Below are 26476 nucleotides of genomic sequence, written 5' to 3' on the forward strand. Positions count from 1 at the left end.
TTTGAACTTAAGCTAACTGGCAATGGAGAAAATGACAGGTTCTTAAAAGCACTATCCAGCAGAAATTTCTATCATTATGGAAATGTACTATCTCTACACTGTCCCAAAGGGTAACAAGTAGCTACTTGGAATGTGGAACACTTAAAATATGACTAGTTTGACTAAAGAAATGAATTTTTAATTTCAATTACAATTAAAGTAGCAACATATGGCTAGAGCTACAGCACAGTTCTAGAACAGGAGAATGACATGAATAAGCATCATTTTGGAAAGACTGATTCAGCAAAAACCAGATTTTTTTTTTTTTTTTTAAAGGACGCTATCATAGTAATCCAGATCTCAGGTAGTTAAAGGAATTAAAAAAAAAAAAGGGAGAACAAGTATAACATAAAAAGCTAATATTAAGAAGAAATATTTCTACTATGACAGTGGCATTGCATCAATAAAGATGGTGAAATCACCCAAGTGAGCCAATACTCATCCTGCCTTGATGTCTTTTGTTGGCAATGTTTCATTATTTGGAATAATTCTTTTTTTTACTATTAATATCTTCAAAGTGCGTTATGAGGTATCATAGTATTTTTAATGTGCTTTGAAAAGAAGAAAAAAATCAGTCATGCCTCCTGCCTTTCCTACTTTCTAATGGAGCTTTATAGAAGTCTGAATACAAGATTTAGGAGAGCCACTCAGTATTTTGAGGGTCTGGGGAGTTCCCATCGTGGCGCAAACAAACCTGGCTAGAAACCATGAGGTCGATCCCTGGCCTTGCTCAGTGGGCTTGAGATCCAGCACTGCTGTGAGCTGTGGTATAGGCCGCAGACGTGGCTCAGATCTGGCGTTGCTGTGGCTGTGGTGTAGGCGGCAGCTACAGCTCCGATTAGACCCCTAGCCTGGGAACCTCCATATGCTGCAGGTGTGGCCCTAAAAAGACAAAAAAATAAATAAATAAATTTTTTTTTTTGAGGATTTGGGAACAAACAGTATCTGCTGCAAAACGAAAAATCTATGCTGTAAAAATGTATACCCTACACTCTATTTTGGGTTACGTGTTGGTTTTTAATCTTACTGAAGATGTTCTCTGAGGTCAAATTCTAGAAAACCTCTTGCATTACTGTTCCTCCCTCCAATGTTTCTTGTTTATTCAAGGATATAATCCTCAAAATCTTTTACAGCACTAAAGACTCAATGTGTGCCTTAACGTGTCACAGGATTTCAGGATATAGACATACTTCCAATAACCTTTTATTATCAGCCTATTACTACAAAGAGATTATTTTGACCCTATACCTATAAAAGACCCAGCACATCTGAGAAAATGTCTAACTTAATCTTATCTTCACTTTGGTCAAACTAACTTGTTTTGGCATGTTTTCCCTTTTACAGTTAGTTACTGCCTTCTCACACTAGAGGACTATAGTGATTTGGCTGAATATTTATACAATGAGACATATGCTACCTGGTTGTAAACTATTATCCTTTCAGTTTTCCTTTTTATTATGTTTAGAAAATTACTTGGTATTAAAAATTATGTGTGAAGGTTGATTTTATCTACATATTCAATTCAATAAAATAATATAAAAATGTTTTATAAAGAGGAACTAGGGTTGAGAAGCTATTGACTTGACTGCTTGTGTAGTCTTTAACCAGACTGTGAAGTCCCTAATACTAGAACCACATTTTATACTCTTAAATTCTCCAAAGAGCCTATCACAATGCCTTGGCCTATGTATGAAGTAAAAATTAAGGCTACTACTTGGCTCAACTAAGACTGTCTCTCTATCACTGATACTCTGTTTCACTTCAAAGCACATACATGGATCATTTACTTCTTGAATCTAAGGAGTCAAGCTTTTCTTTTTTTATTACTCAATGAATTTAAAGTTTTTCAATTATGAAAAATTCTCTGCCATAATCTTTTTATGGCATTATTTTTCAGACTTCTATTAAGATATATAGATATATATATAGATATACATAAATAGCCTCTCCATGTGTCTGAACCTCCCTTCTATATTTCAATCCCATTCCTTCTCTGCTATATTCTGGTTACTTACTCAGATCTTTTCAAGCTTCTAATGTTCTTTTCTACAGTCCCTAACCTGTCTAATTTATTCAGTGAGTTTTTTTTTTTAAAATACTCTGTCAATTTCTGCTGTACAGCAAAGTGACCCAGTCTGTACAGTGCATTTTTAATGTCATGACAACACTTCTAATTTCTAAGTTTGTTTGGGTTTTAAAAACTTACCTCTTGATTTTTTGTAGTATCACATTCTTAGAGTTTTAAATATTTCATTTATGCTTTAAATTATTTTAAATATTATTATTTTATAGTCTCTGAGAATATCACTTGAAGTTATTGAAGGTCTAAATCCTGCAGTTTGTTTTGTCTACTGACTCATTTGTAGACAGTTTCCTCCTCTCATTTATAACCCTGGTTTAAAGCTAATCTGCCTTTACCTGTAAAAATCCTGTGTGACCAGTGTTAAGGCCATATGCCTCTATAGCAGTTTTGTATTTGTTTCTTCTAGGTACCATGATTCTAGGGCCCTCTTTTTATATTACTTTCTTACCATGGAGGGTCCTTAGATTCCCCTGATTACCTAAATTTCAATTTCACATCCATGTGAGCTGCCGGTCCCTAAATAGATCTGAAAGGGAGCCATCCCTCCATTCCCAATGGGCTTATTAGTGAGTGACAGGTATATGCTTCCTGGACATCTTCATGGGTTTGCTCTTTTGCTGAGAAGGCAGTTCTTTGAGAGCTCTGGCATTTTTATGTGATAATTCAATACAAGGCCGTGCTTCTTGCCCACAAGCGGTTGTTAAGACTTTTTATAGAGATGAGCAACATCCCTTAGGAAAAGCCATCCTTGTTTTCCCCCTTTAGAGTTCTTTCTTTGGTTTTTGATTCATAACGTTCTTTTTTTTTTTTTTTTTTTGGTCTTTTTGCCATCTCTTGGGCCGCTCCCGTGGCATATGGAGGTTCCTGGGCTAGGGGTCTAATCGAAGCTGTAGTTGCCAGCCTAAGCCAGAGTCACAGCAATGCAAGATCTGAGCCGCGTCTGCAACCTACACCACAGCTCACGACAACGCCGGATTGTCAACCCACTGAGCAAGGCCAGGGATTGAACCCGCAACCTCATGGTTCCTAGTCGGATTCGTTAACCACTGCGCCACAATGGGAACTCCCTGATTCATAATTTTCTTTTGCTCTCTTTTAAGATCAGCTATGAATTAAATCATTCATTAAGGAGAGAAACAGAAAATGCTTATACAAAAACTCCCTAGATTCTAGTCATAACTTTGCCATATGATAAATTTGAAACCTAGATCAAATAATTAGCTTTTCTGACCTTAAACTTCCTCATCTGCAAATCAGGGATACCACCTAAAGATTCTAACTTGCAAGATTACCGAGGCTCAAATGAGATAATGGGTTTAAAAACTCTGCAAACTACAAAAGCACCCTATAGACACAGGATGTTCTGCTTGCTTAATAGAAGTTATTAAGAGTATTCTTAGGATCCCTGGAAACAGCCATGGTAGTAAAGGAATTCTGCATCTAGATAGAGGAAGGTAAATTCAAGCAATAACCAAGACAGAAAACACACACATGTATATCACATTGATGGCCCAGAGTTTAATTTTTAGAAATCTATAAAACTCCTAAACAAAATAACACAGGCATATACCAAATCTGTACTTACCTATCTGGATTTATTAGAGATCGTATAGTAATAGCAGCCTTTAAACGCTGCTTGACATCTAGGTAACTAGAAGGTTCATCAAACATAAAACTATAAAAAATAAAAGCAAACATAGTAATTTAAAAGACAAAGATGATAAATCCTATCTTGCATGTCACTTTAAAACACTGAAAAATAGTTTCTGATTTAACAACAATAAAAATCCCCTTATAATAACAAGAAGCCCACCCCATAATAGTAAAAACTTTTATAATCTGTTCAGAAATACAAGAAAAGAAATCATGACAAGCAGGACTGCATATCAAATCTGGGAAGAGACTCTCAGATTGGGCTAACTTACAAATTGTTACCTCATGAAAATATTCTGATAATATCCCAAAGTAATTCAGAGTGCTTTCCCACTAGTGGCTAAAGTCAGCTGCATTAAAACAAGTAAGAGTGTTTGGAAAGGAGGGCACTACACAGAATTAGAGAATACTTTGTGGAGAACTGCTAGCCTGCACTGGATGCCAGAGAAGTGCGGGAAAAAATGAGAACAGGAAATATCTGGGAGAAGAGAGGCACTAGAAGGTAGTAACTCATCTTCTTCACTTCCTTCTTCTCTCTCACATGACAGCCACACTGACTAGGATAACCTAAAAAACCTCATGCGCCACTGAGCTATTAAAAACCTTGCTAGGCTGGTTGGAGAGCTTATATCTTAAAAACTGTCCTTCTTATGTATAGTAAGAATTTAAATAATAACTAACTTTGCATTAAAAAGCTCTGGAACCCATAAGTTGTACCTACCTAAATAACTCAATTTTTCCTCCTAAGAGACTAGTAGGGGAAACGGGGAATGGATGCACAATTTCTTCAACATCTTACCTCAAAGTAGACCTTAGATGCTTTATTAATTTCTCTAAAAACCACTGCTTTATTAGCAGTATTATAAATAAAAATTCTAAAGTAAGGATAAAATATACAAAAAGTGTAAATAACCTACATATCAGCTTTCTGTATGCAAACGACAGCACAAGCAAATCTCTGCAACTCTCCTCCTGAAAGATCTTCAACATTGCGTTCTTTTAGATGAGTTAAATCTACAAAAACAGAGGCATTGCATTCAATGTTATTTTACTTACCTCTTCAGGGTAAAATGTATGTTGCACATCATTCTGTGATTCAGTTGAATTTTGTGTAACATAAAAATAACTATGACAATTACTAGAGATTTTTTCCATTTATTTCAGTAATCCATATAAAGGCATCTGAGCTAAGTACAGGGCCTATTAAAACCCATACACAAAATAAATACTTACCAAGCTGTTGACATACAATTGCTTGTGTCTTTGTTTCATCTTTTCGGTCCAAAATAGACCCCACTGTCCCCTGCCAAAATATATCAGAAATAGTTACTACCGGTCTCCTTCAATATTAAAATCCCTCCAATATCAAAGAGTCACAAAATAAAACAAGTTTACTCTTTTACATCTCCACTGATATTTGTAATGATTAAATCTCTCTTAAAAAGCAACTGATGGAATCCCCATGTGACATGGTGGGTTAAGGATGTGGCACTGCTTGAGGCACTGCCTTGGTGCAGGTTCAATGCTAAGCCCAGGAATGTCTGCATGATGCAAGTGTGGCAAACAACAACATCTAAAAGAGCAACTGACCTTTGCAGCCTTGGGAATCTGGTCTACATACTGAGGTTTGATAATGGCTTTTAGGTCATCTTCTAAAATCTTGGTAAAGTAATTTTGCAATTCAGATCCACGAAAGTAAGTCAAAATTTCTTGCCAATCAGGTGGATCCTAGAAATATATGTATAATGATCCAAACTTAATAATCCAATTACAAAGAGAATGAATGTTATACAAAATAGAACTTAATACTTCTGGCTTCTAAATTAGTATCAGTGGTGAATTTAATTTCAAATCAAGGAACACTAATTCCTAACACTTTATGAAAGCTCAGAATTATCAATTAAGTAACATTAACAGATTTAAATACAATGGAAGGAGTTTGATTTACAGTTTCTCAGCATTAATCCCATGCATAATCTTGAAAACAAGATCATTAAAAAATTAAATCACACATATACTCCCCTTTACAGCCTCATAAAACTGACCCAAGATATTCATTTTTATTAGGTGGTAATACATACATCATACTTTCCAAGGTTTGGTTTTTGCTTTCCTGCTAAAATTTTTAAAGCAGTTGACTTTCCAATACCATTAGTTCCAACTAATCCCAAAACTTCACCTGGACGAGGAATAGGCAACCTGTCATAATTGTACAAAAACAATAAAACAACTAAGACTTAGGTAGAAAAAGCTACATAATGCCAGAATGATATATTTTAATGCACCTGCACTCCCCACATATCCATTAATAAGTCAAAAGCTATATGCCAGATATCACTGGCTGTAAGGAAAAAAAACCACAATAGCAGCTAAGATTAACAAATAATTGTTAGAAATGCATTCATGATTGATACTTTTCTAAATTTTATTTATTCAATTTTCATTCAAAATCTATTCTAAACTAACAATTTCTCTTTACATATAAGGCTTAGTTTTAATGTATAATAAAATGCTTCGCTACAAAATTACAAAGCAGGTGACATCACACTTTTTTTTTTTTGGCCTGACATTTACTTAAAAGGAGAGAAGTGCCACATCAACAAGAAACAATTTCACTTCATTCTCCCTGCTGCAGCAGGCCCCTTAAAGCTGAAAGGTTAGGAAATACCTTATTAGTTACATTTAGATTCCAAGATGCAAAACATTAGTGTTCATCAGATTAAAAACCACAAAAAGAACTTGTGAGACAATGCCCTGGTTCAGAGTAATGTTTTCTGTAGACCATGAGACCAATAGATAAATAAAATCAAGAAAGTTCCCTTAAAAGTTATTTTGGGGTAAGAATATTAACAGAAATGACTTTCACCCCCAGTTGTTTATCAGAATTACCCGGAAGCCTTTTAAACTTACTAAGGTCCAAACTGTACATCCAGAGAAAGGATATAATTCAATGGGGTTGAAACCTGGGTACTAGTAGTTTTACAAAGACCCTCGGATAATTTTAATATCAGCTAGATGAACCACTGATAATATGATTCTGCATGATGTTATAATATTTAATTACAACATCTGCTTGATGCAAAAGTTAATACAGTTTTTTTTTTCCTATTTTTGTATTTCTCAAAAAATTCCAAGTGTATTTTACACTGACTGAAGTAAAAATTTCATTGGAATTTAACTTGGAGATATACCTGTGAAGTTTGAAGGCATTGGCACAATATCGATGTGTCGTTTCTTTTTCCAAGTTGCTTGGTAAATTGACAATTGATAAGGCGCCAAAGGGGCATTTCTGTTATTTAAAGTAAAGAGTTTTGTGTTAATTTTTAGAAATGTACAAATGACTAAAGTGAACAGATTAAGAAACTTTTACATGTAATCTTCCAAATGTGAAAGTTTCACAAAGATGTAAAGTACTGTTCCTTTCCTTTCCTTAAAAAACACAAGTTCCTTGAAGGCAACAATCATTTCTAATAATTTTGTACTCTCCTTACTGACTGGCATAATCTTGGACATTCAATGTGTTTAATACTTACTGAAAAACCCTGAAGAACTGTAGAGGTTTTTTTTTTAAAGAATATTAGATAATTTTTTGGGGGGTTGTCTTTTTGTCTTTTCTACGGCTGCACTATGGGATACGGAGGTTCCCAGGCTATGGGTCCAAGTGGAGCTGTAGCTGCTGGCCCACACCACAGCCACAGACTCAGGATCCGAGCCATGTCTGTGACCTACACCACAGCTCAAGGCAATGCCTGATCCTTAACCCACTGAGCAAGGCCTGGGATTGAACCCGCAACCTCATGGTTTCTAGTCGGATTCGTTAACCACTGAGCCACAACAGAAACTCCTGGATACGAGAATGTTAAAAGGAAGATAAAATCTGGTTACGGAGCATACAATTCTATATTCAATGAATGAGAAATGCCTTCCCTTTATTTTCTTCTTCATGTCTTTGTATGTTTCCTTTTCTACCTCATAAAGTCCTTTAATGTTATGGATTATATCTTTCTTGGTCTAGTAATGTCCCAACAACAACTAACATAATATTTGCATAGAGCAAGGACTAATGTCCTTCTGTGGTGACTTTTATCTATCCCATACGAAAAAAATGCTTTATATTCCAAATGAATAAATTAAAACAAAATTTATTTACAGAAAAACTTAAAAATAATAGATAACTGTCAATCAGATAAATGTCTAAGCAACAAGAATGGCAAGAACTGGAAGGTCTTTTAAAAGTGGTAACGTGGGTAGAAAAACTTCTCAGAAGTATAACTATAAAGGTACAACCAAAGACAATAACCTCAAATTAGAGATCTGTTTGGAAGAACTGTTCAATGAGCTCAGAAAACTAATTCCACAGTCACTGTATATAGGGTAACCCCAAATCAAAAACACAAAACAGGAGTTCCCGTCGTGGCGCAGTGGTTAACGAATCCAACTAGGAACCATGAGGTTGCGGGTTTGGTCCCTGCCCTTGCTCAGTGGGTTAATGATCTGGTGTTGCCGTGAACTGTGGTGTAGGTTGCAGACGCGGCTCGGATCCCTCGTTGCTGTGGCTGTGGTATAGGCTGGTGGCTACAGCTCTGATTCGACCCCTCGCCTGGGAACCTCCATATGCCATGGGAGTGGCCCAAAGACAAAAAAAAACCAAAACAAAACACAAAACATTCACTAAAACCAAAAAGAAAACACAAACATAAAATAAAAAGAAATCATCAAATCACAACACACACACACACACACAAGCAACAAAGAAGAAACAGAATTAACTGGAAAAAATTGTTAAAATGGCAATAAATGCATATCTATTAATAATTACCTTAAATGTTAATGGAATAAATGCTCTAATGAGAGGACACAGAATGGCAGACTGGATTTAAAAACAAGAGCCTACAATATGATGACTACAAGAGACACACTTTAGGGCAAAGGACACACAGATTGAAAATGAGGGGATGGAAAAAGATATTTCATGCAAATGCAAACAGAAAGCAGTAATTGCAACATTCCTATCAGACAAAATAGACTTTAAATCAAAGGCCATAAAGGAAGATAAAGAAGGACATTGTTTAATGATAAAAGGATTGATTTAGGAAGAGAATATTACACTTGTCAACATACATGCACCTAATATAGGAGCACCCAAATACATACAACAAATACTAATAGACATAAAACGAGAAATTGATGGGAATAAGAGTAGGAGACATTAACACAATGGACAAATCCTCTAGACAAAAAACAAAAAGGCTACAAAGATTCTAAATGTAAAAAAAATAGAACAGTTAGACTTAAGTAGCATTTTCATGATGTTACATACAAAACCACCAGAATATACGTTTCTTTTCAAGCGCACATGGAACATTCTCCATGACTGACCACATTTCTTTTCAAGTACACATGGAACATTCCCCATGACTGACCACATACTAGGGCATAAAACAGCCTAAACACATTAATCTTTCTTAATTTTTTAATTTTTAGGGCCATAACTGCAGAACTTACAAGGCTAGGGGTTGAATTTGAGGTATAGCCACAGCCAGGCCAGATCCAAGCCATGTCTGTGACCTATGCCACAGCCCACAGCAACACCAGATCCTTAACCTACTGAGTGAGGCCAGGGACTGAACACGCATCCTCATGGACACTAGTCAGATTCGTTTCCACTGAGCCATGACGGCAACTCTCCTACACACATTTAATAGCATAGAAAACATCTCAAGATCTTTTTTGACCACAATGGCATTAAATGAGAAATCGACCATAAAAAACATTAGAAAAAAAAACGATAGAGACTGAACAATATGCTACTTAAAAAAGTCAATGATTAAATCAAGGAGGAAATTAAAAACTACATTGAGACAAATGATAATGGAAATATACAAAATCTATGGGATGCTGTGAAAGCAGTTCTTAGAGGGACGTTTATAGTGATACAGGCCTTCCTCACACAAAACAAAACAAAAAACACCAAGGAAAATCTCAAACACTTTAACTAGAGTTTCTATTGTGGCTCAGGGGTAATGAACCCGACTAGTATCCATGAGGATGCAGGTTTGGTCCCTGGCTTTGCTCAGCGGGTTAAGGATCTGCATTACCATGAGCTGTGGTGTAGGCTGGCAGCTACAGCTCTGATTTTGACCCATAGCCTCGGAACTTCCATGTGCTGCAGATTCTGCCCTAAAAAGTCAAAAACGAAAACAAAATAATCTAACCTACCACCTAAAAGAATTAGAATAAACAAGACCTAAAGTCAGCAGAAGGAAATAATAAAGAAAGGAAATAATTAAAATAGAGATTTGTATAACAATAGAAAAATTCAATAAAACCAAGAACTGGTTCTTTAAGAGGGTACACAACATTAACAAACCTCACCAAGACTTAAAGAGAGAAAACCCAAATAAATAAGAAATGAAGTGAGTCCTGGCTTGTTCCACTGGTCAAGTGCCAGCTCTCCCAGGGGCCTGTTCCAGAGGTCAAGGTTTTGACAGCAGGAGTATGAACAAAGACAGAGAGACATGGAGTTTAAGGAATGTTACTGATGGCCTACAACTTACATGACAGTCTCCTATCTTGAAAACAGAATTCTACCTGGAAAGAGCATTCTATTTGGAGGCAGCATTCTAGGATGCTACTTCACACCCATCTGTGGAAAGTTATATATTGTAAAGAAACTGTGTCATGAACTTTTACATCTAAAACATTACCTAAATTCTCAAATATATCTGGGCCCAAGATTTCAGTAAGACCTATACTAGCTACTTGTCAGCCCTGAAGCTTTGTTAAAGAAAACCTCAAAGAAGAAATGATATAAAAAGGTGGAGTAGGAATTCCTGCTGTGGCATAGCAGGAAAGAATCCGACTAATATCTATGACGATTTGGGTTTGATCCCTTGCCTTGCTCAGCTGGTTGGGTACCCGTATTGCCATGAGCTGTGGTGTGGGTCGCAGACGCAGCCTGGATGCTACGTTGCTGTGACTGTAGTATATAGGCCTGTAGCTGTAGCTCCAATATGACCCCCAGCCTGGGAACTTCCATATGTTGTGGGTGTGTCACCCTCCCGCCTCAAAAAACTGGCAAAAAAATGCAGAGTAAAAGGACTTGAGCTCAACCTCTTCACGAAAACACCAAAATCACAATTAACTCCTGAATAATCATTGACAAAAAAGACTGGAACTGGAGTTCCTATTGTGCCTTAGAGGTAATGAACCCAACTAGTATCCATGAGGATGCAGGTTTGATCCCTGGCCTCGCTCAGTGGGTTAAATATCCTGTGTTGCCATGAGCTGTGGTGTTAAGTTGCAGATGTGGCTCAGATCCTATGTTGCTTTGGAACCAAGACCTAGCCCCACCCAATAGGCTGCAGGCTCCAGAGCTGGAATGCCTCAGGCCAAACAATCAAGATGGTAGGAACATAGCTCCATTCTTCAGGAGACAGGCTGCCTAAAGTTGTCATAGGCTTGAAGCTGCCTCTAAACCCCTGTCCACAAAATAGACAAGTGCTAGCTGCACCCACCAGTTGTCGGGCAACAGTCCCTCCCACCAGGAGGCCTGCAAAAGCCCCTACACCAACATTACCCACCAAGGGGCAGACATTAGAACCAAGAAGGACTACAATCCTATAGCTTATGGAATGGAGACCACAAACACAGAAAGTTAGGCAAAATAAGAGGGCAGGGAAATATGGTCCCAATGAAGGAACAAGATAAAACCCCAAAAGAACTAACTGAAGCAGAAACAGGCAATCTGCTTAAAAAACAATTCAGAGAAATGATAATGAATGAAGATAACCCAAGATCTTGAGAAATGAATGGAGGCACAGAGCAAGAAGATATATAAACAATGTTTCATAAAGAGTTAGATCTAGGGAGTTCCCATCGTGGTGCAGCAGAAACGAATTCGACTAGGAACCATGAAGTTGCAGGTTCAATCCTTGGCCTCACTCAGGATTGGGTTAAGGATCCGGCGTTGCCTTGAGCTGTGGTATAGGTCACATATGTGACTCAGATCTGGCATGGCTGTGGCTGGCAGCTGTAGCTTCGATTAGATCCCTATCCTAGGAACCTCCATGTGCTGCAGGTGGCCCTAAAAAGCAAAAACAAACAAACAAACAAAACCCTTTAAATATAAAATCCTTCAATCAAAAGACAAAGACTGACTGAATGGATACAAAAATAAGACTTGTATATATATACACAGTCTACTTCAGATCTAGGGACATATTCAGAATGAAAGTGAGGGGAGTATTCCATGCAAATGGAAACCAATAAAAAGAAACCAGAATACCAATACTTGCATTAGATAAAACAGACTTTAGCAGCCATAGAAGGAGAAATTGACAGTAACACAGTAATAGTGAGGGACTTTTAACACCCCACTTACATCAATGGACAGATCATCCAGACAGAAAATAATAAGGAAACAAAAGCCTAAAATGACAACATTACACTAAATGGACCTAATTGATATTTATAGATTATTCCAGCGGAAAGCAGCAGAATACACATTCTTTTCAAGTGTACATGGAACATTCTCCAGGATATATCATGTGCTGGGCTACAAAGCAAGGCTCAGTAAATTTAAAAAAATTGAAATCATTATCAGGCATCTTTTCTGCCCACAACATTTTGAGATGAAGAATCCAAAAAACTGTAAAAAACACAACGTGGAAGCTAAAATATGTTACTGAACAACAAATGGATCCCTGAAGAATTAAAGAGGAAATAAAATCACCTAGAGACAAATGAAAACAAAAATATAACGAACCAAAACTTATGGGATGCAACAAAAGCAGTTTCTAAGAGTGAAGTTTATAGCAATACAATCTTACCTCAGAAACAAGAAAAATCTCAAACAAACAACCTAACTTCATACCTAAAGCAACCAGAGAGAAAAGAAAACAAAATCCAAAGATCGATGAAGGAAGGAAATCATAAAGATCAGAATACAGGGAGTTCCCGTTGTGGCGCAATGGTTAACAAATCCGGCTAGGAACCATGAGGTTGCGGGTTCGGTCCCTGGCCTTGCTCAGTGAATTAAGGATCTGGCATTGCTGTGACCTGTGGTGTAGGTCGCAGATGTGGCTCGGATCCTGCATTGCTGTGGCTGTGGCGGAGGCCAGCGGCTACAGCTCTGATTCGACTTCTAGCCTGGGAACCTCCATATGCTGAGGGAGCGGCCCTAAAAAAGGCAAAAAGACAAAAGATCAGAATACAAATATATGAAATATTTGAGACAAAGATCTATGAAACTAAAAGCTGTTACTTTTTTAACTTTTTCATATAATTTTTATTTTATATGTAGTAGGTTTTTAAAAAATCATAGTTTATTTACAATGTTCTGTCAATTTCTGCTGTACAGCAAAGTGACCCAGTTATGGAAACATATTTTTTCTCACATTATCTTCCATCATGTTCCATCATAAGCAATTAGATAAATTTCCCTGTGTAAAAAGCTGTTTCTTTGAAAAGATAAACAAAATTTAATAAATCTTTATTGAGACTCATCAAGAAAAGGGAGAGGAGTTCCCGTCGTGGCGCAGTGGTTAACGAACCCGACTAGGAACCATGAGGTTGCGGGTTCGGTCCCTGCCCTTGCGTAGTGGGTTAACGATCCGGCGTTGCCGTGGCTCTGGCGTAGGCCAGTGGCTACAGCTCTGATTCGACCCCTAGCCTGGGAACCTCCATATGCTGCGGGAGCGGCCCAAAGAAATAGCAAAAAGACAAAAAAAAAAAAAAAGAAAAGGGAGAAGACTCAAACCAATGAATGAAAAAGGAGATGTTAAAACTGATGCCACAAAAATACAAAGGATCATAAGAAACTACCACAAGCAATTATATGCCAATAAAAAGGTACAGCCTAGAAGAAACGGACAAATTCTTAGAAAGCTAACAATCTCCTAAGATTGAATCAGGAACAAAAAAAAAATACAAACAGACCAATCATAAGTGATGAAACAAACTGTGATTATAAACATCCTGCAAATTAGGTTGCAGATGTGGCTCGGATCTGGTGTTGCTGTGGTTCTGGCGTAGGCCGGCAGCAACAGCCTCTCTTAGACCCCTAGCCTGGGAACCTCCATATACCGCAGGTGCGGCCCTAAAAAGACAGAAGACAACCCCCTCCCCCCCAAAAAAACAAAAACAAAACCATCCTACAAATAAATGTTCAGGATCAGACGGTTTCACAGACAAAGTATGTCAAAGAATTAGAGAAGAGACAACATTCGTTTTTCTAAAACTATTCAAAAAAACTGCAGAGGGAGGAACACTGCCACACTCATTCTGAGGCCACCATCACCCTGATACCAAAACAAGAGAGATACCACACACAAAAAAAAGAAAATTACAGGCCAGTATCACTAATGATCATAGATGCAAAGTTTCTCAAAAAATACTAGCAAACTGAATCCAACAATACACCATGATCAAGTGGGATTTATATCAGGGTTGCAAGGATTCTTCAATATCTGCAAATAAGTGGGAGACACCACATTAATGAGTTAAAGAATAAAAACAATATGATCATCTCAGTAGCTAGAGAAAACACTTCTGACAAATTCAACACCCATTTATGATAAAACTCTCCAGAAAGTGGGCACAGAGGGAACCTACCTCAACATAATAAAGGCCATATATGAAAAACCTACAGTTAACATCAATCATACTCAAATCACGAAAGCTGAAAGCATTTTCTATAAGATCAGGATAAAATAAGGTGTCCATTCCTGTCACTTTTATTCAACACAGTTTTGGAAGTCCTAGCCACAGCAATCAAAGAAAAAGAAATAAAAGGGATCCAAATTGGAAAAGAAAAAATAAAACTGTCGCTCTTTGTATATATCACGACAGTATATGGAAAATCCTAAAGATACTACCAGAAAATTACTGAGCTCATCAATAAATCCAATTAAGCTGCAGAATAAAAAATTAATACACAGAAATCTCTTGAATTCCTATACACTAATAACAAAAGATCAAAGTAATTTCATCACATTAAAAGCAATAAAATACCTAAGGATAAACATTCCTAAGGAGGCAAAAAGACCTGTACTCTGAAAACTGTAGGCAGATGATGAAAGAAATCAAACACGACACAAACAGAGAGAAAGATATGGATTGGAAAAATCAAGATTGTAAAAATGACTATCACCCAAGGCAATCTACAGATTCAATGCAATCTTGATAAAATTACAATGGTATTTTTCACAGAACTGAAACAAAATATTTTAAACTTGTATGGAAACCTAAAAGACTGAAAAGCCAAAGCAATTACGAGGAAAAAAACCAGAGATGGAGGAGTCAGGCTCCCTGACTTCAGGCTATACTACAAAGCTACAGTCATCAAAACAGTATGGTACCGGCACAAAAACAGAAGTATATATATATATATATATATATATCAATGGAACAGGATAGAAAGCCCAGAAATAAAGCCACACACTTATGGTTCATGAATCTATGACAAAGGAGACAAGAATACAAAACAGAGAAAAGACAGTCTCTTTGATAGGTGGTGGTGGGAAAACTGGATAGCTACATGCATAAGAATGAAATCAGAACATTCTCTAACATCATACACAAAAATAAACTCAAAATGGATTAAGGGCCTAAATACTATAAAACACCTAGAAGAAAAAATACACAGGAGACTCTGACCTAAATTGCAGCAATATTTTTTTGGATCCATCTCCTAGATTAATGAAAATAAAAGCAAAAATAAACAAATGGGACACTTAAAAGCTTTTGCATAGCAAAGGAAACCGTAATAAAAAAAGAAAAGCCACATAATGGGAGAAAATATTTGCATATGATGCAACTGACAAGGAATTCATCTTCAAAGAAGACATACAAATGGCTAAAAAGCACATGAAAAGCTGCTCAACACTGCCACTTACCAGAAAATTGCAAATCAAAACTAATGAGTTATCACCTTGCACTGGTGAAAACGACCATCATCAAAAAGTCTACAAACAGGGAATTCCCATCATGGCTCAGATGAAACGAATCTGACTAGTATCCAGGAGGACAAAGGTCTGATCCCTGGCCTTGCTCAGTGGGTTAAGGATGTGGCATTGCCGTGAGCTGTGGTGTAGGTTGAAGACGTGGCTTGGATCTGGTGTTGCTGTTGCTGTGGCCAGCAGCTGCAGCTCCTATTCAACACCTAGCCAGGGAACTTCCACATGCTATAGGTGGAGCCATAAAAAAAGGACCAAAAAACCCCACAAAAAGTCTACGAAACAATAAATGCTGGAGAGAGTGTGGAGAAAAGGGAATGAAGTCTCATATACTTCTCATGGAAATAGAAGTTAGTGCAACATTTATGAGAAATATTATGAAGGCTGGTTAAAAAACTAAAAATAGAACTACCATATGATCCTGCAATCCCACTCCTGGGCACATATCCAGAAAAAAACCATAATTACAAAAGATATATGCACCCTAATGTCCACTGCAGCACCATTTAGAGCCAAGACATGGAAACAACCTAAATGACCATTGACAGATGAATGGATAAAGATGTGGTATACATATAAAGTGGAATATTACTCAGCAATAATAAAGAATGAAATAATGCCATCTGTAGCAACATAGATGGACCTAGAGATTATCACACTAAGTGAAATTTGTCAAACAGTGAAAGACAATATGTTATCACATATACGGAATTTCATGAAATGACACATACGAACTAATTTACAAAACAGAAACAGACCTACTGACTTTGAAAACAGAAAGTCTTTTTTTTTTTTTTTTGTCTTTTTGTCTTTTTGCTATTTCTTGGGCCGCTCACGCGGCATATGGAGGTTCCCAGGCTAGGGGTCGAATCAGAGCTGTAGCCACCGGCCTACACAAGAGCCACAGCAACGCAGGATCCGAGCTGCATCTGTGACCTACACCACAGCTCACGGCAACGCCGGATCCTTAACCCACTGAGCAAGGGCAGGGACTGAACCCGCAACCTCATGGTTCCCAGTCGGATTCGTTAACCACTGCGCCACGACAGGAACTCCTGAAAACAGAAAGTCTTGGTACTGGTACTGGGTACCAGTTTGGTACTTATGGTTACCAAAGGGGAAAGTTGGGGGAAGGGATTAACATATACACACTACTATATACAAAATAGTTAATTAGCAAGGACCCACTCTATAGCACAGAAACTCTACTCAGTACTTTGCAATAACCTATTTGGGAAAAGAATCTGAAAAAGAATAGATATGTGTATATGTATAATGGAGTCACTTTGCTGTATACCTCAAACAAAACACTTAAATCAACTATACTCCAATATAAAACAAAAATTAATTTTAAAATATAAAAAGAAGAGAAAACAACCATTACCAGAGAAATACAACAACTGTAAGGGAATACTATGAATAGTTCTGTCTCAACAAATTCAACAATACAGAAAAAAAATGGGAGACAGGATTAAGATGGTGGAATAGAAGGACTGGAGCTCAACTTCTCTTATAAAAAGCAACAAAATTATAACCAACTGCTGAACAACCTTCAACCAAATAGATTGCAAACTATCAAAAAAGACATCCTACTCCAAAAAACAAAGAGGAGGCCACATCAAGATGGTATGAGGGGCGATTATGTGACATAAGCAACACCATACCCACTGTGTGGGCATCCCAAAGACTGGAACGTAACTGTATCATAGAGACTGCCTACAGGAGTGGTAGCTCTGAGCCCCATGTCAGGTCCCCACACCTGGGGATCTTGCATTGGAAGAAGTTCCTGTGGCATTTGGCAATGAAGACCAGTAGGGCTCATGTGCAGGAACTCCATGGGACTGGGGGAAACGGAGACCCCATTCTTGAAAGAAGCACAAAGGCTTTCATGTGCACTGGGTCCCAGGGCAAAGCAGAAACTCCATAGGAATTTGGGTTGGACCTAACTGCAGTTCTTGGAGGATCTCTTGGGAAAACAGTGACAGTGACTTGTTATGGAGGAAAGACACTGGAGACAAAGGTCTTTGGAATAATCATCAGCATGTGTTCCCCTAGAGGTGGCCATTTTGGGAAAATCTGGCCCCACCTATCAGCTTTGAGAAGCCCCAGTGCAAATAATAATCCAGGTGGGATGACCCAGCAGCAAACAGGCTGCCTAAAGACTCCTCAGGCACACAGCTGCCTCAAATCTCACCCAGACAAAGCCCCGCCCACCAGAGGGATAAGAATCAGTTCCACCTGGAGTTCCCATTGTGATGCAGTGCAAATGAATCTACTATTAACCCTATGTTTGCAGGTTCAATCCTTGGCCTCACTCAGTGGGTTAAGGATCTGGCGTTCCGATGAGCTGTGGGGTGGGCTGGTAGCTGTAGTTCCGATTCAACCTCTAGCCTGGAAACCTCTACATGCAGTGGGTGTAGGCCTCAAAAAAAAAAAAAAAAAAAAAAAAAAAAAAAAAAAAAAAAAAAAAAAAAGGAATCTGCTCCACCTACCAATGGGTAGGCACCAGTCTCACCAATCAGGAAGCCTACAGCAAATCCCCACACCAACTTCAGCCACAAGGGGGGAGTACACCAGAAGCAACAGAAGCTACAATTCCATTGTCTGCAAAAAGGAGACCACACCAAAAATCTATACAAAATGAAAAGGCAGAGAATTATGACTCAGATAAGGGAGCAAGAAAAATCCCCAGAAAAAAAACAGCTAAGTGATCTGGAGATTACTGGCCTCCACGAAAAAGACTTTAGACTGATGATAGTGAAGATGATTCAAGACATTGGAAATAAACTGGAGCCAAAGATTGATAAATTACAAGAAACAGTGAGCAAAGAAATACAAAAGTTAAGGATTAAGCAAGCAGAGATGTAAAATACAGTAACTGGGAGTTCCTGTCAAGGCACCATGGAAACAAATCCAACTAGGAACCACAAGGTTGCAGGTTTGATCCCTGGCCTCGTTCAGTGGGTTAAGGATCCCGTGTTGATCTGAGCTGTGCTGTAGGTTGCAGATGTGGCTCAGATCCCGAGTTGCTGTGGCTGTGGTGTAGGCTGTCAGCTGTAGCTCTGATTAGACTGCTAGCCTGGGAACCTCCATATGCCATGGGTGTGGCCCTAAAAAGCCACACAAAAAAGTCAAAAAATATTACAATAACTGAAATAGAAAATTTATTAAAAGCAACCAACAGCAGAATACAGGAGGCAGAACAAATAAGCGAAGTGGAGGACAGACTATCAGAAATCACTGATGTGGAACAGAAATGAGAGAATTGAAAAGAATGAAGACTAAGAGAACTCTGGCACAATGTTAAACACACCAACATCCCTATTATAAGGGTGCCAGAAAGAGAAGAGAGAGAAAGGGCCAGAAAAAATATTTGAAGAGATAATAGCCAAAAACTTCCCTAACATGGGAAAGGAATCACTTGCTCAAATCCAGGAAGCACAAGTACCATATAAAATAAATCCAAGGAAGACCACCCTGAGATACATCAATCAAACTGACCAAAATTAAAGACAAAGAGAAAATATGTAAAGTGGCTACGGAAAAGAACCAAATAACATCAAGGGAACCCTGATAAGGTTATCAGCAGATTTTTCAACAGAAACGCTGCATGATATACTCAAAATGATGAAAAGAAAAAACCTCAACCAAGATTACTCTATCTACCAAGGCTCTCATTCAGATTTAAAGGAGAAAGCAAAAGCTTTAAAGACAAGCAAAAGCTAAGAGAATTCAGCACCATTTAACCAGCTTTACGACAAATACTAAAGGAACTTCTCCAGGCACAAAAGAAAAGGCCACAACCAGAAACGAAAATATTACAAATGACAAGGCTCACAAGTAAAGGCAGAAATATAGCAAAGGTAGGAAATCGTCCATACACAAACATGCCACCAAAATCACAAACTGTGAGAAGAGGAAGGTACAAATGCAGGACACTGAAGATGAACTTGCAATAAGAGACCAACAACTTCAAACAATCTTGTATGTATATAGACTCCTTTAGCAAAACTTCAGGGTAACTGCAAACCAAAAATCTACAAATGATACACACACAAATAAGAAGAATCAACTTAAATACAACACTAAAGGTAGTCATCAAACAAGAGAAGAAAACAAAGGGAAGAAGAAAAAGCAACAAAAACAAACCCAAAACAGTTAATAAAATGGCAATGAGAACATACATATCAATAATTACCTTCAATGTAAATGGACTAAATGCCCCAACCAAAAAACATAGACTGGCTGAATGGATACAAAAACAAGACCCATATATATCCTGTTTTCAAGAGACCCACTTCACTTCTAGGGACACATACAAAGTGAAAGGACAGAAGAAAATATTCCATGCACACGGGAATCGAAAGCTGGAGTAGCAATACCCCTATCAGACAAAACAGACTTTAAAATGAATATTTTAAGGGACAAGGAAGGTCACTACATAATGATCAAAAGATCAATCCAAGAAGATGTTATAACAATTTTAAATATCTACGCACCCAACATAGGCTCACCACAATATATAAGGCAACTGCTAACAACCTTAAAAGGAGAAATCGACAATAACACAATAATAGTGGGGGACTTTAACACCCCACTCACAGCAATGGACAGATCATCCAGACAGAAAATCAATAAGGAAACACAGGCCCTAAATGAAGCATTAGAACAGATGTACTTAATAGATATGCATTTCATCCAAAAGCAGCAGAATACACATTCTTCTCAAGTGCACACAGACCATTCTCTAGGACTGACCACATTCTGGGCCACAAATCAAGCCTTGGTAACTTTAAGAAAACTGAAATCATTTATCTTCTCTGACCATAAGGCTATACGACTGGAAATCAATAACAAGAAAAAAACCGCAAAAAACACAAACACGTGGAGACTAAACAACATGCTACTAAACAACCAATGGATCACTGAAGAAATCAAAGAGGAAACTAAAAAATACCTAGAGGCAAATGACAATAAAGATATGACACTCCAAAACCTATGGGATGCAGCAAAAGCTGTTCTAAGAGGGAAGTTTATAGCAATACAAGCCTACCTCAGGAAACCAAAAAAAAAAAAAAAAAGCTCAAATAAATGACTTAACTCTACATCTAAAGCAACTAGAGAGAAGAAGAGACAAGATCTAAAGTCAGCAGAAGGAAAGAAATTATAAAAAATCAGAGCAGAAATAAATGAAATAGAAATGAAGAAAACCATAGAAAAGATCGATGAAACGAAAAGCTGGTTCTTTGAAAAGATCAACAAAATTGATAAATCCTTAGCCAGACTTAACAAGAAAAAAAGAGAGGACTCAAATCAATAAAATTAGAAATAAAAAAGGAGAATTCCAAAGGATCGTAAGAGACTACTACATGCCAATAAAACGGAAAACCTAGAAGAAATGGACACGTTCTTAGAATAGTACAATCTTCCAAGACTAAACCAAGATGAAATAGAAAAAATGAACAGACCAATCACAAGTACTGAAATTGAAACTGTGATTAAAAAACTTCCAACAAACAAAAAAGTCCAGGACCAGATGGCTTCACAGGCGAATTCTATCAAACATTTAGAGAAGAGCTAACACCTTCCCTCTGAAACTATTCCAAAAAAAACTGCAGAAAAAGGAACACTGCCAAACTCATTCTATGGGGCCACCATGCCCCGATACCAAAATCAGATGAAGATACCACAAGAAAAAAATTTACAGGTCAATTTCACCGATGAACACAGATGCATAAATCCTCAACAAAATACTAGCAAACTGAATGCAACAATACATTAAAAAGACTGTACATCACGATCAAGTGGGATTTATCCCAGAGATGTAAGGATTCTTCAATATTTGTAAATCAATCAGTGTGATACACCACATTAACAAACTGAAGAATAAAAACCATATGATTGGTGTTCCCATTGTGGCGCAGTGGAAACAAATCTGACTAGGAACCATGAGGTTTTGGGTTCAATCCTTGGCCTCGCTCAGTGGGTTAAGGATGCAGCATTTCCATGACCTGCAGTGTAGGTTGCTGACATGGCTCGGATCCTGCACTGCTGTGGCTGTGGCGTAGTCCAGTGGTTGCCACTCTGATTAGACACCTAGCCTAGGAACCTCCACATGCCGTGGGTGTGGCCCTAAAAAGACAAAAAGACAAAAAACAAAACCAAAAAACCATGATTCTCTCAATAGATGCAGGAAAAGCCTGTGACAAAACCCAACACCCACTTCTGATAAAAACCCTTCAGAAAGTGGGCAGAGAGGGAACCTACCTCAACATAATAAAGGCCATATATGAGAAACCCAAAGCTAACATCATTCTCAATGGTAAAAAAAGCTGAAAGAATTCCCACTGAGATCAGGAACAAGACAAGTAGTTGAAAACTACTATTCAACATAGTTTTGGAAGTCCTAGCCATAGCAATCAGAGAAGTAAAAGAAATAAAAGGAATCCAAATTGGAAAGGAGGAAGTAAAACTATCACTGTTTGCAGATGACATGATACTACACCTAGAGAATCCTAAAGACTTTACCAGAAAACTGTTAAGAGCTCATCCATGAATTTGGCAAAGTTGTAGGACACAAAATCATTACAAAGAAATTGACGGCATTTCTATATACTAACAACGAAAGATCAGAAAGACAAATTAGGAAAACAATCCCATTTGCCATCACATCAAAAGAATAAAATATTTAGGAATAAACCTGCTTAAAGAGACAAAAGACCTGCACTCTGAAAAGTATAAGATGCTATGAAAGAAATCAAAGATGACATAAACAAATGGAAAGACATACTATGCTCTTGGATTAGAAGGCTCAATATTGGAGTTCCCGTCGTGGCGCAGTGGTTAACGAATCTGACTAGGAACCATGAGGTTGCGGGTTCGGTCCCTGCCCTTGCTCAGTGGGTTAATGATCCGGCGTTGCCGTGAGCTGTGGTGTAGGTTGCAGACACGGCTTGGATCCCGCGTTGCTGTGGCTCTGGTGTAGGCCAGTGGCTACAGCTCCGATTCAACCCCTAGCCTGGGGACCTCCATATGCCACGGGAGCGGCCCAAAGAAATAGCAAAAAGACAAAAAGAAAAAAAAAAAAAAAAAAGGCTCAATATTATCAAAATGACTATACTACCCAAGGCAATCCACACATCCAATGCAATCTATATCAAAATACCAAGGACATTTTTCATACAACTAGAACAAAATATCTTAAAAGTTTGTTTAGAAGCACAAAAGACCCAGAATAGCCAAAGACATTCTGAGAAAAAAAAAGGAGCTGGAGGAATCAGACTCTCTGACTTCAGACTATACTACAAAGCTACAGTCATCAAAACTGTATGGTACTGGCTCAAAAACAGAAATATAGATCAGTGGAACAGAATAGACAGCCCAGACTTAAACCTACACACCCACAGTCAACTAATCTATGACAAAGGAGGCAAGGATACACAATGGAGAAAAGACAGTCCCTTCAATAACTGGTGCTGGGAAAACTGGAGAGCTACATGCAAAAGAATGAAATTAGAATACTTCCTAACACCATTCACAAAAATAAACTCAAAATGGATTAAAGACCTAAATATAAGACTGGATACTATAAAACTCTTAGAGGAAAACATAGGCCAAATACGCTCAGCCATAAACCACAGCATTATCTTCTCAGATCCACCACCTAATGACAATAAAAACAAAAATAAACAAATGGGACCTAATTGAACTTAAAAGTTTCCACACAGTAAAGGAAACCCTAAACAAAATGAAAAGACAGCCCACAGAATGGGAGAAAATATTTGCAAATGAAACGACTGACAAGGGATTAATCTCCAAAATTTATAAACATCCCCTGCAGCTCCATACGGGGGGGGGGGGGGGGGGAAACACCCAAACAACCCCATCAAAAAATGGCCAGATCTAAACAGACAATTCTCCAAAGATGGCGAACAAACACATGAAAAGATGTTCGACATCACTAATTATTAGAGAAATGCAAATCAATACTACCATGAGGTATCACCTTACACAGGCCAGAATGGCCATCATCAGAAAGTCTACAAGCAATACATCCTGAAGTGTGTGTGGAGAAAAGGGAACCCTATTACACTGTTGTTGGGAATGTAAACTGGTGCAACCACTGTTCAAAATAGTATGGAGATTCCTCAGAAAACTAAAAACAGAATTACCATTTGATCCAGCAATCCCACTCCTGGGCATCTATCCAGAGAAAACGATGTTCACTGCAGCACTACATACAATAGATAAGACACGGAAAGAACCTAGGTGCCCACGGACAGAGGAGTGGATAAAGAAGATGTGGTACATATGTACAACAGAATATTACTCAGCCATTAAATGTAAAGAAATAACAGCATTTGCAGCAACATGGATGGACTTAGAAATTATCATGTTAAGTTAATCAGTGAGATACCAACGTCATATGCTATCACCGACATTTGGAATAGAAAAAAAAGATACAATGAACTTCTTTGCAGAATAGACACTGACTCAGACTTTGAAAAACTTATGTTTTCCAAAGGAGACAGGGTAGGGGTGAGGGATGGGCCCTGGGTTTGGGATGGAAATGCTACAGAATTAGATTGTGATGATCATACAACTATAAATGTAATAAAATTCACTGAGTTAAAAAAAAAGAAAAATGGACAAGCTTCTAGAAGCATACAGCCTACTGAAAGTGAATCAAGAAGAAATAAATCAAACATTCACTAGAAGTGCAAAAGAATCTGTAATTTAAAAACTCCCTACCAAAAAACTCCAGCACCAGATGTTTAGTAAATTCTACCAAATACAGAGCTTACACAGATCCTTCTCAAACTCAAGCTCTTCTCAAACAGTCTGAGAAGAGCTAACACTCTCGAAGACATTCTATGAAGTTACCATCACTGTAACCAGACAAAGACACCACAAAAAAGAAAATTACTGGCAAATATCTTCGATGTCTATAGACGCAAACATTCTCAACAGAACCTTAGCAAATCAAATCCAACAACACAGAGGATTATATACCAAGATCAAGTGGGATTCATCCCATGTCCACAAGGGTAGTTCAATATACACAAAGCAGCCAATGTGACACACTGTATAAACAAACCAAAAAAAGGGACAAAAAACACATGATCATCTCAGTAGATGTAAGAAAAGCATTTGACAAAAACCCACATCCATTCATGGTAACAGCTTTTACCAAAGTGGTCACAGAGAGAACATATCTCAATAACTCTTTATGACAAATACACAGCCAACATCATACTCAATGGTGAAAAGCTGAAAGCCTTCCTGCTAAAATCTGGAACAAGACAAGGATGCCCACTCTCACTTTTATTCAACAGTACTGCAAGTTCTAGCCACAGCAATCAGATAAGACAAAGAATAAGAGGTATCTAAATTGGACAAGGGAAAGTTGTCATTATATATAGAATACTATACATAACCCTAAAGACTCCACACAAAAACTACTAGAACTGATAAACTAACTCAGCAAGGTAGCAGGAAGCAATAAAAATTATCAAAAAAGGGAATGTAAAAAAAAACAATACCTTTTAAAATTGCACCTCCCAAAATACTTTGGAATAAAACTGTCCAAAGAGGTCAGACTTATATGCTGAGAACTATAAAACATTAATAAAGGAAAATGAAGACTATTCAAAGAAATGGGACGATAGCTCATGCTCTTGGATTGGAAGATTTATATTGTTAAAATGGCCATACTACCCAAAGCAATCTACAGATTTAATGTGATCACAATCAAATTGTCCATGACATTTTCCACAGAATTAAAACAAATAATACTATTGATATGGCACCATAAAATCCCAGAATTGCCAAAGCAATCTTAAAACTAAAAAGCTACAGTAATGAAAATGGTACAGTACTGGCACAAGAACAGACATATGGATCAATGGAATAAAACAGAATGCCCAGAAGTAAACCCACACATTTAGGGTCAATTAATCTATGATAAAGTGGACAAGAATATATGATGGGAAAAAACTGTCTTCAGTAAGTGGTGTTGGGAAAGTTGAATAGTAGCATGTAAATCAGAAAGTTAGAATACACCCTCACATCATACACAAAAATAAACTTAAAATGGCTTAATGACTTAAACATGACACCATAATACCCCTAGAAGAGATGAAAGGCAAAATATTTGCTGACATAACTGTACCAATGTTTTTGTAGGTCAGCCTCCCAAGGTGATAGAAATGAAAATAAATGGGACCTAATCAAACTTGTGAATTTCTGCACAGCAAAGGAAACCCTCGACAAAACAAAAGACAACCTACAGAACAGGAGAAAATATTTGCAAACAATTAGATCAACAAGTGCTTAATTTCCAAAATACACTGACAACTCATACAACTCAACACCAAAAAAAAAAAAAAAAAAAAAAAAAAAAAGAAATCCCACAAAAGATGGACAGAAAACCTAAATAGACATTTCCTCAAAGAAGAAATACAGATGGCCAACTGGCACATGAAAAGATGTCCCACATCACTAATTATTAGTGAAATGAAAATCAAAACTACAATGACATATCACTTCACACTGGACAGAATGATCATCAAGTCTACAAATAAAAAATGCTGGAGAGGGTGAGGAGAAAAGGGAACCTACTAACACTGTCAGTGGGAATGTAAAATTAGTACAACTACTATGGAAAACAGCATGGAGGTTCCTCAGAAAATTAAAAATAGAATTACCATATGACCTAGCAATCCCACTCCTGGGCATATATCCA

At 37.6% G+C, this 26476-nt stretch overlaps 1 protein-coding gene across 1 annotated transcript in view; it reads right to left on the bottom strand.

The window, feature by feature from the left end:
- The window catches only part of ABCE1 (ATP binding cassette subfamily E member 1), a 51128-nt gene that overhangs the window by 13279 nt on the left and 11373 nt on the right, over positions 1-26476 (bottom strand). Inside the window, exons 4-9 of the mRNA XM_003129170.7 lie at positions 6967-7064; positions 5857-5974; positions 5366-5503; positions 5009-5078; positions 4693-4789; positions 3708-3797 (exon numbers count right to left, since the gene is read on the bottom strand). Of these exons, the coding sequence (XP_003129218.4) occupies positions 3708-3797; positions 4693-4789; positions 5009-5078; positions 5366-5503; positions 5857-5974; positions 6967-7064 (611 nt within the window). The remainder of the gene's footprint in view (positions 1-3707; positions 3798-4692; positions 4790-5008; positions 5079-5365; positions 5504-5856; positions 5975-6966; positions 7065-26476) is intronic.

This window comes from Sus scrofa, chromosome 8 (genome assembly GCF_054392235.1).
Source record: "Sus scrofa isolate SSC_HxYL_T2T_F1_AM1 chromosome 8, Sscrofa_HxYL_maternal_Yorkshire_Landrace_v2.0, whole genome shotgun sequence".
Taxonomy (NCBI): Eukaryota; Metazoa; Chordata; class Mammalia; order Artiodactyla; family Suidae; genus Sus; species Sus scrofa.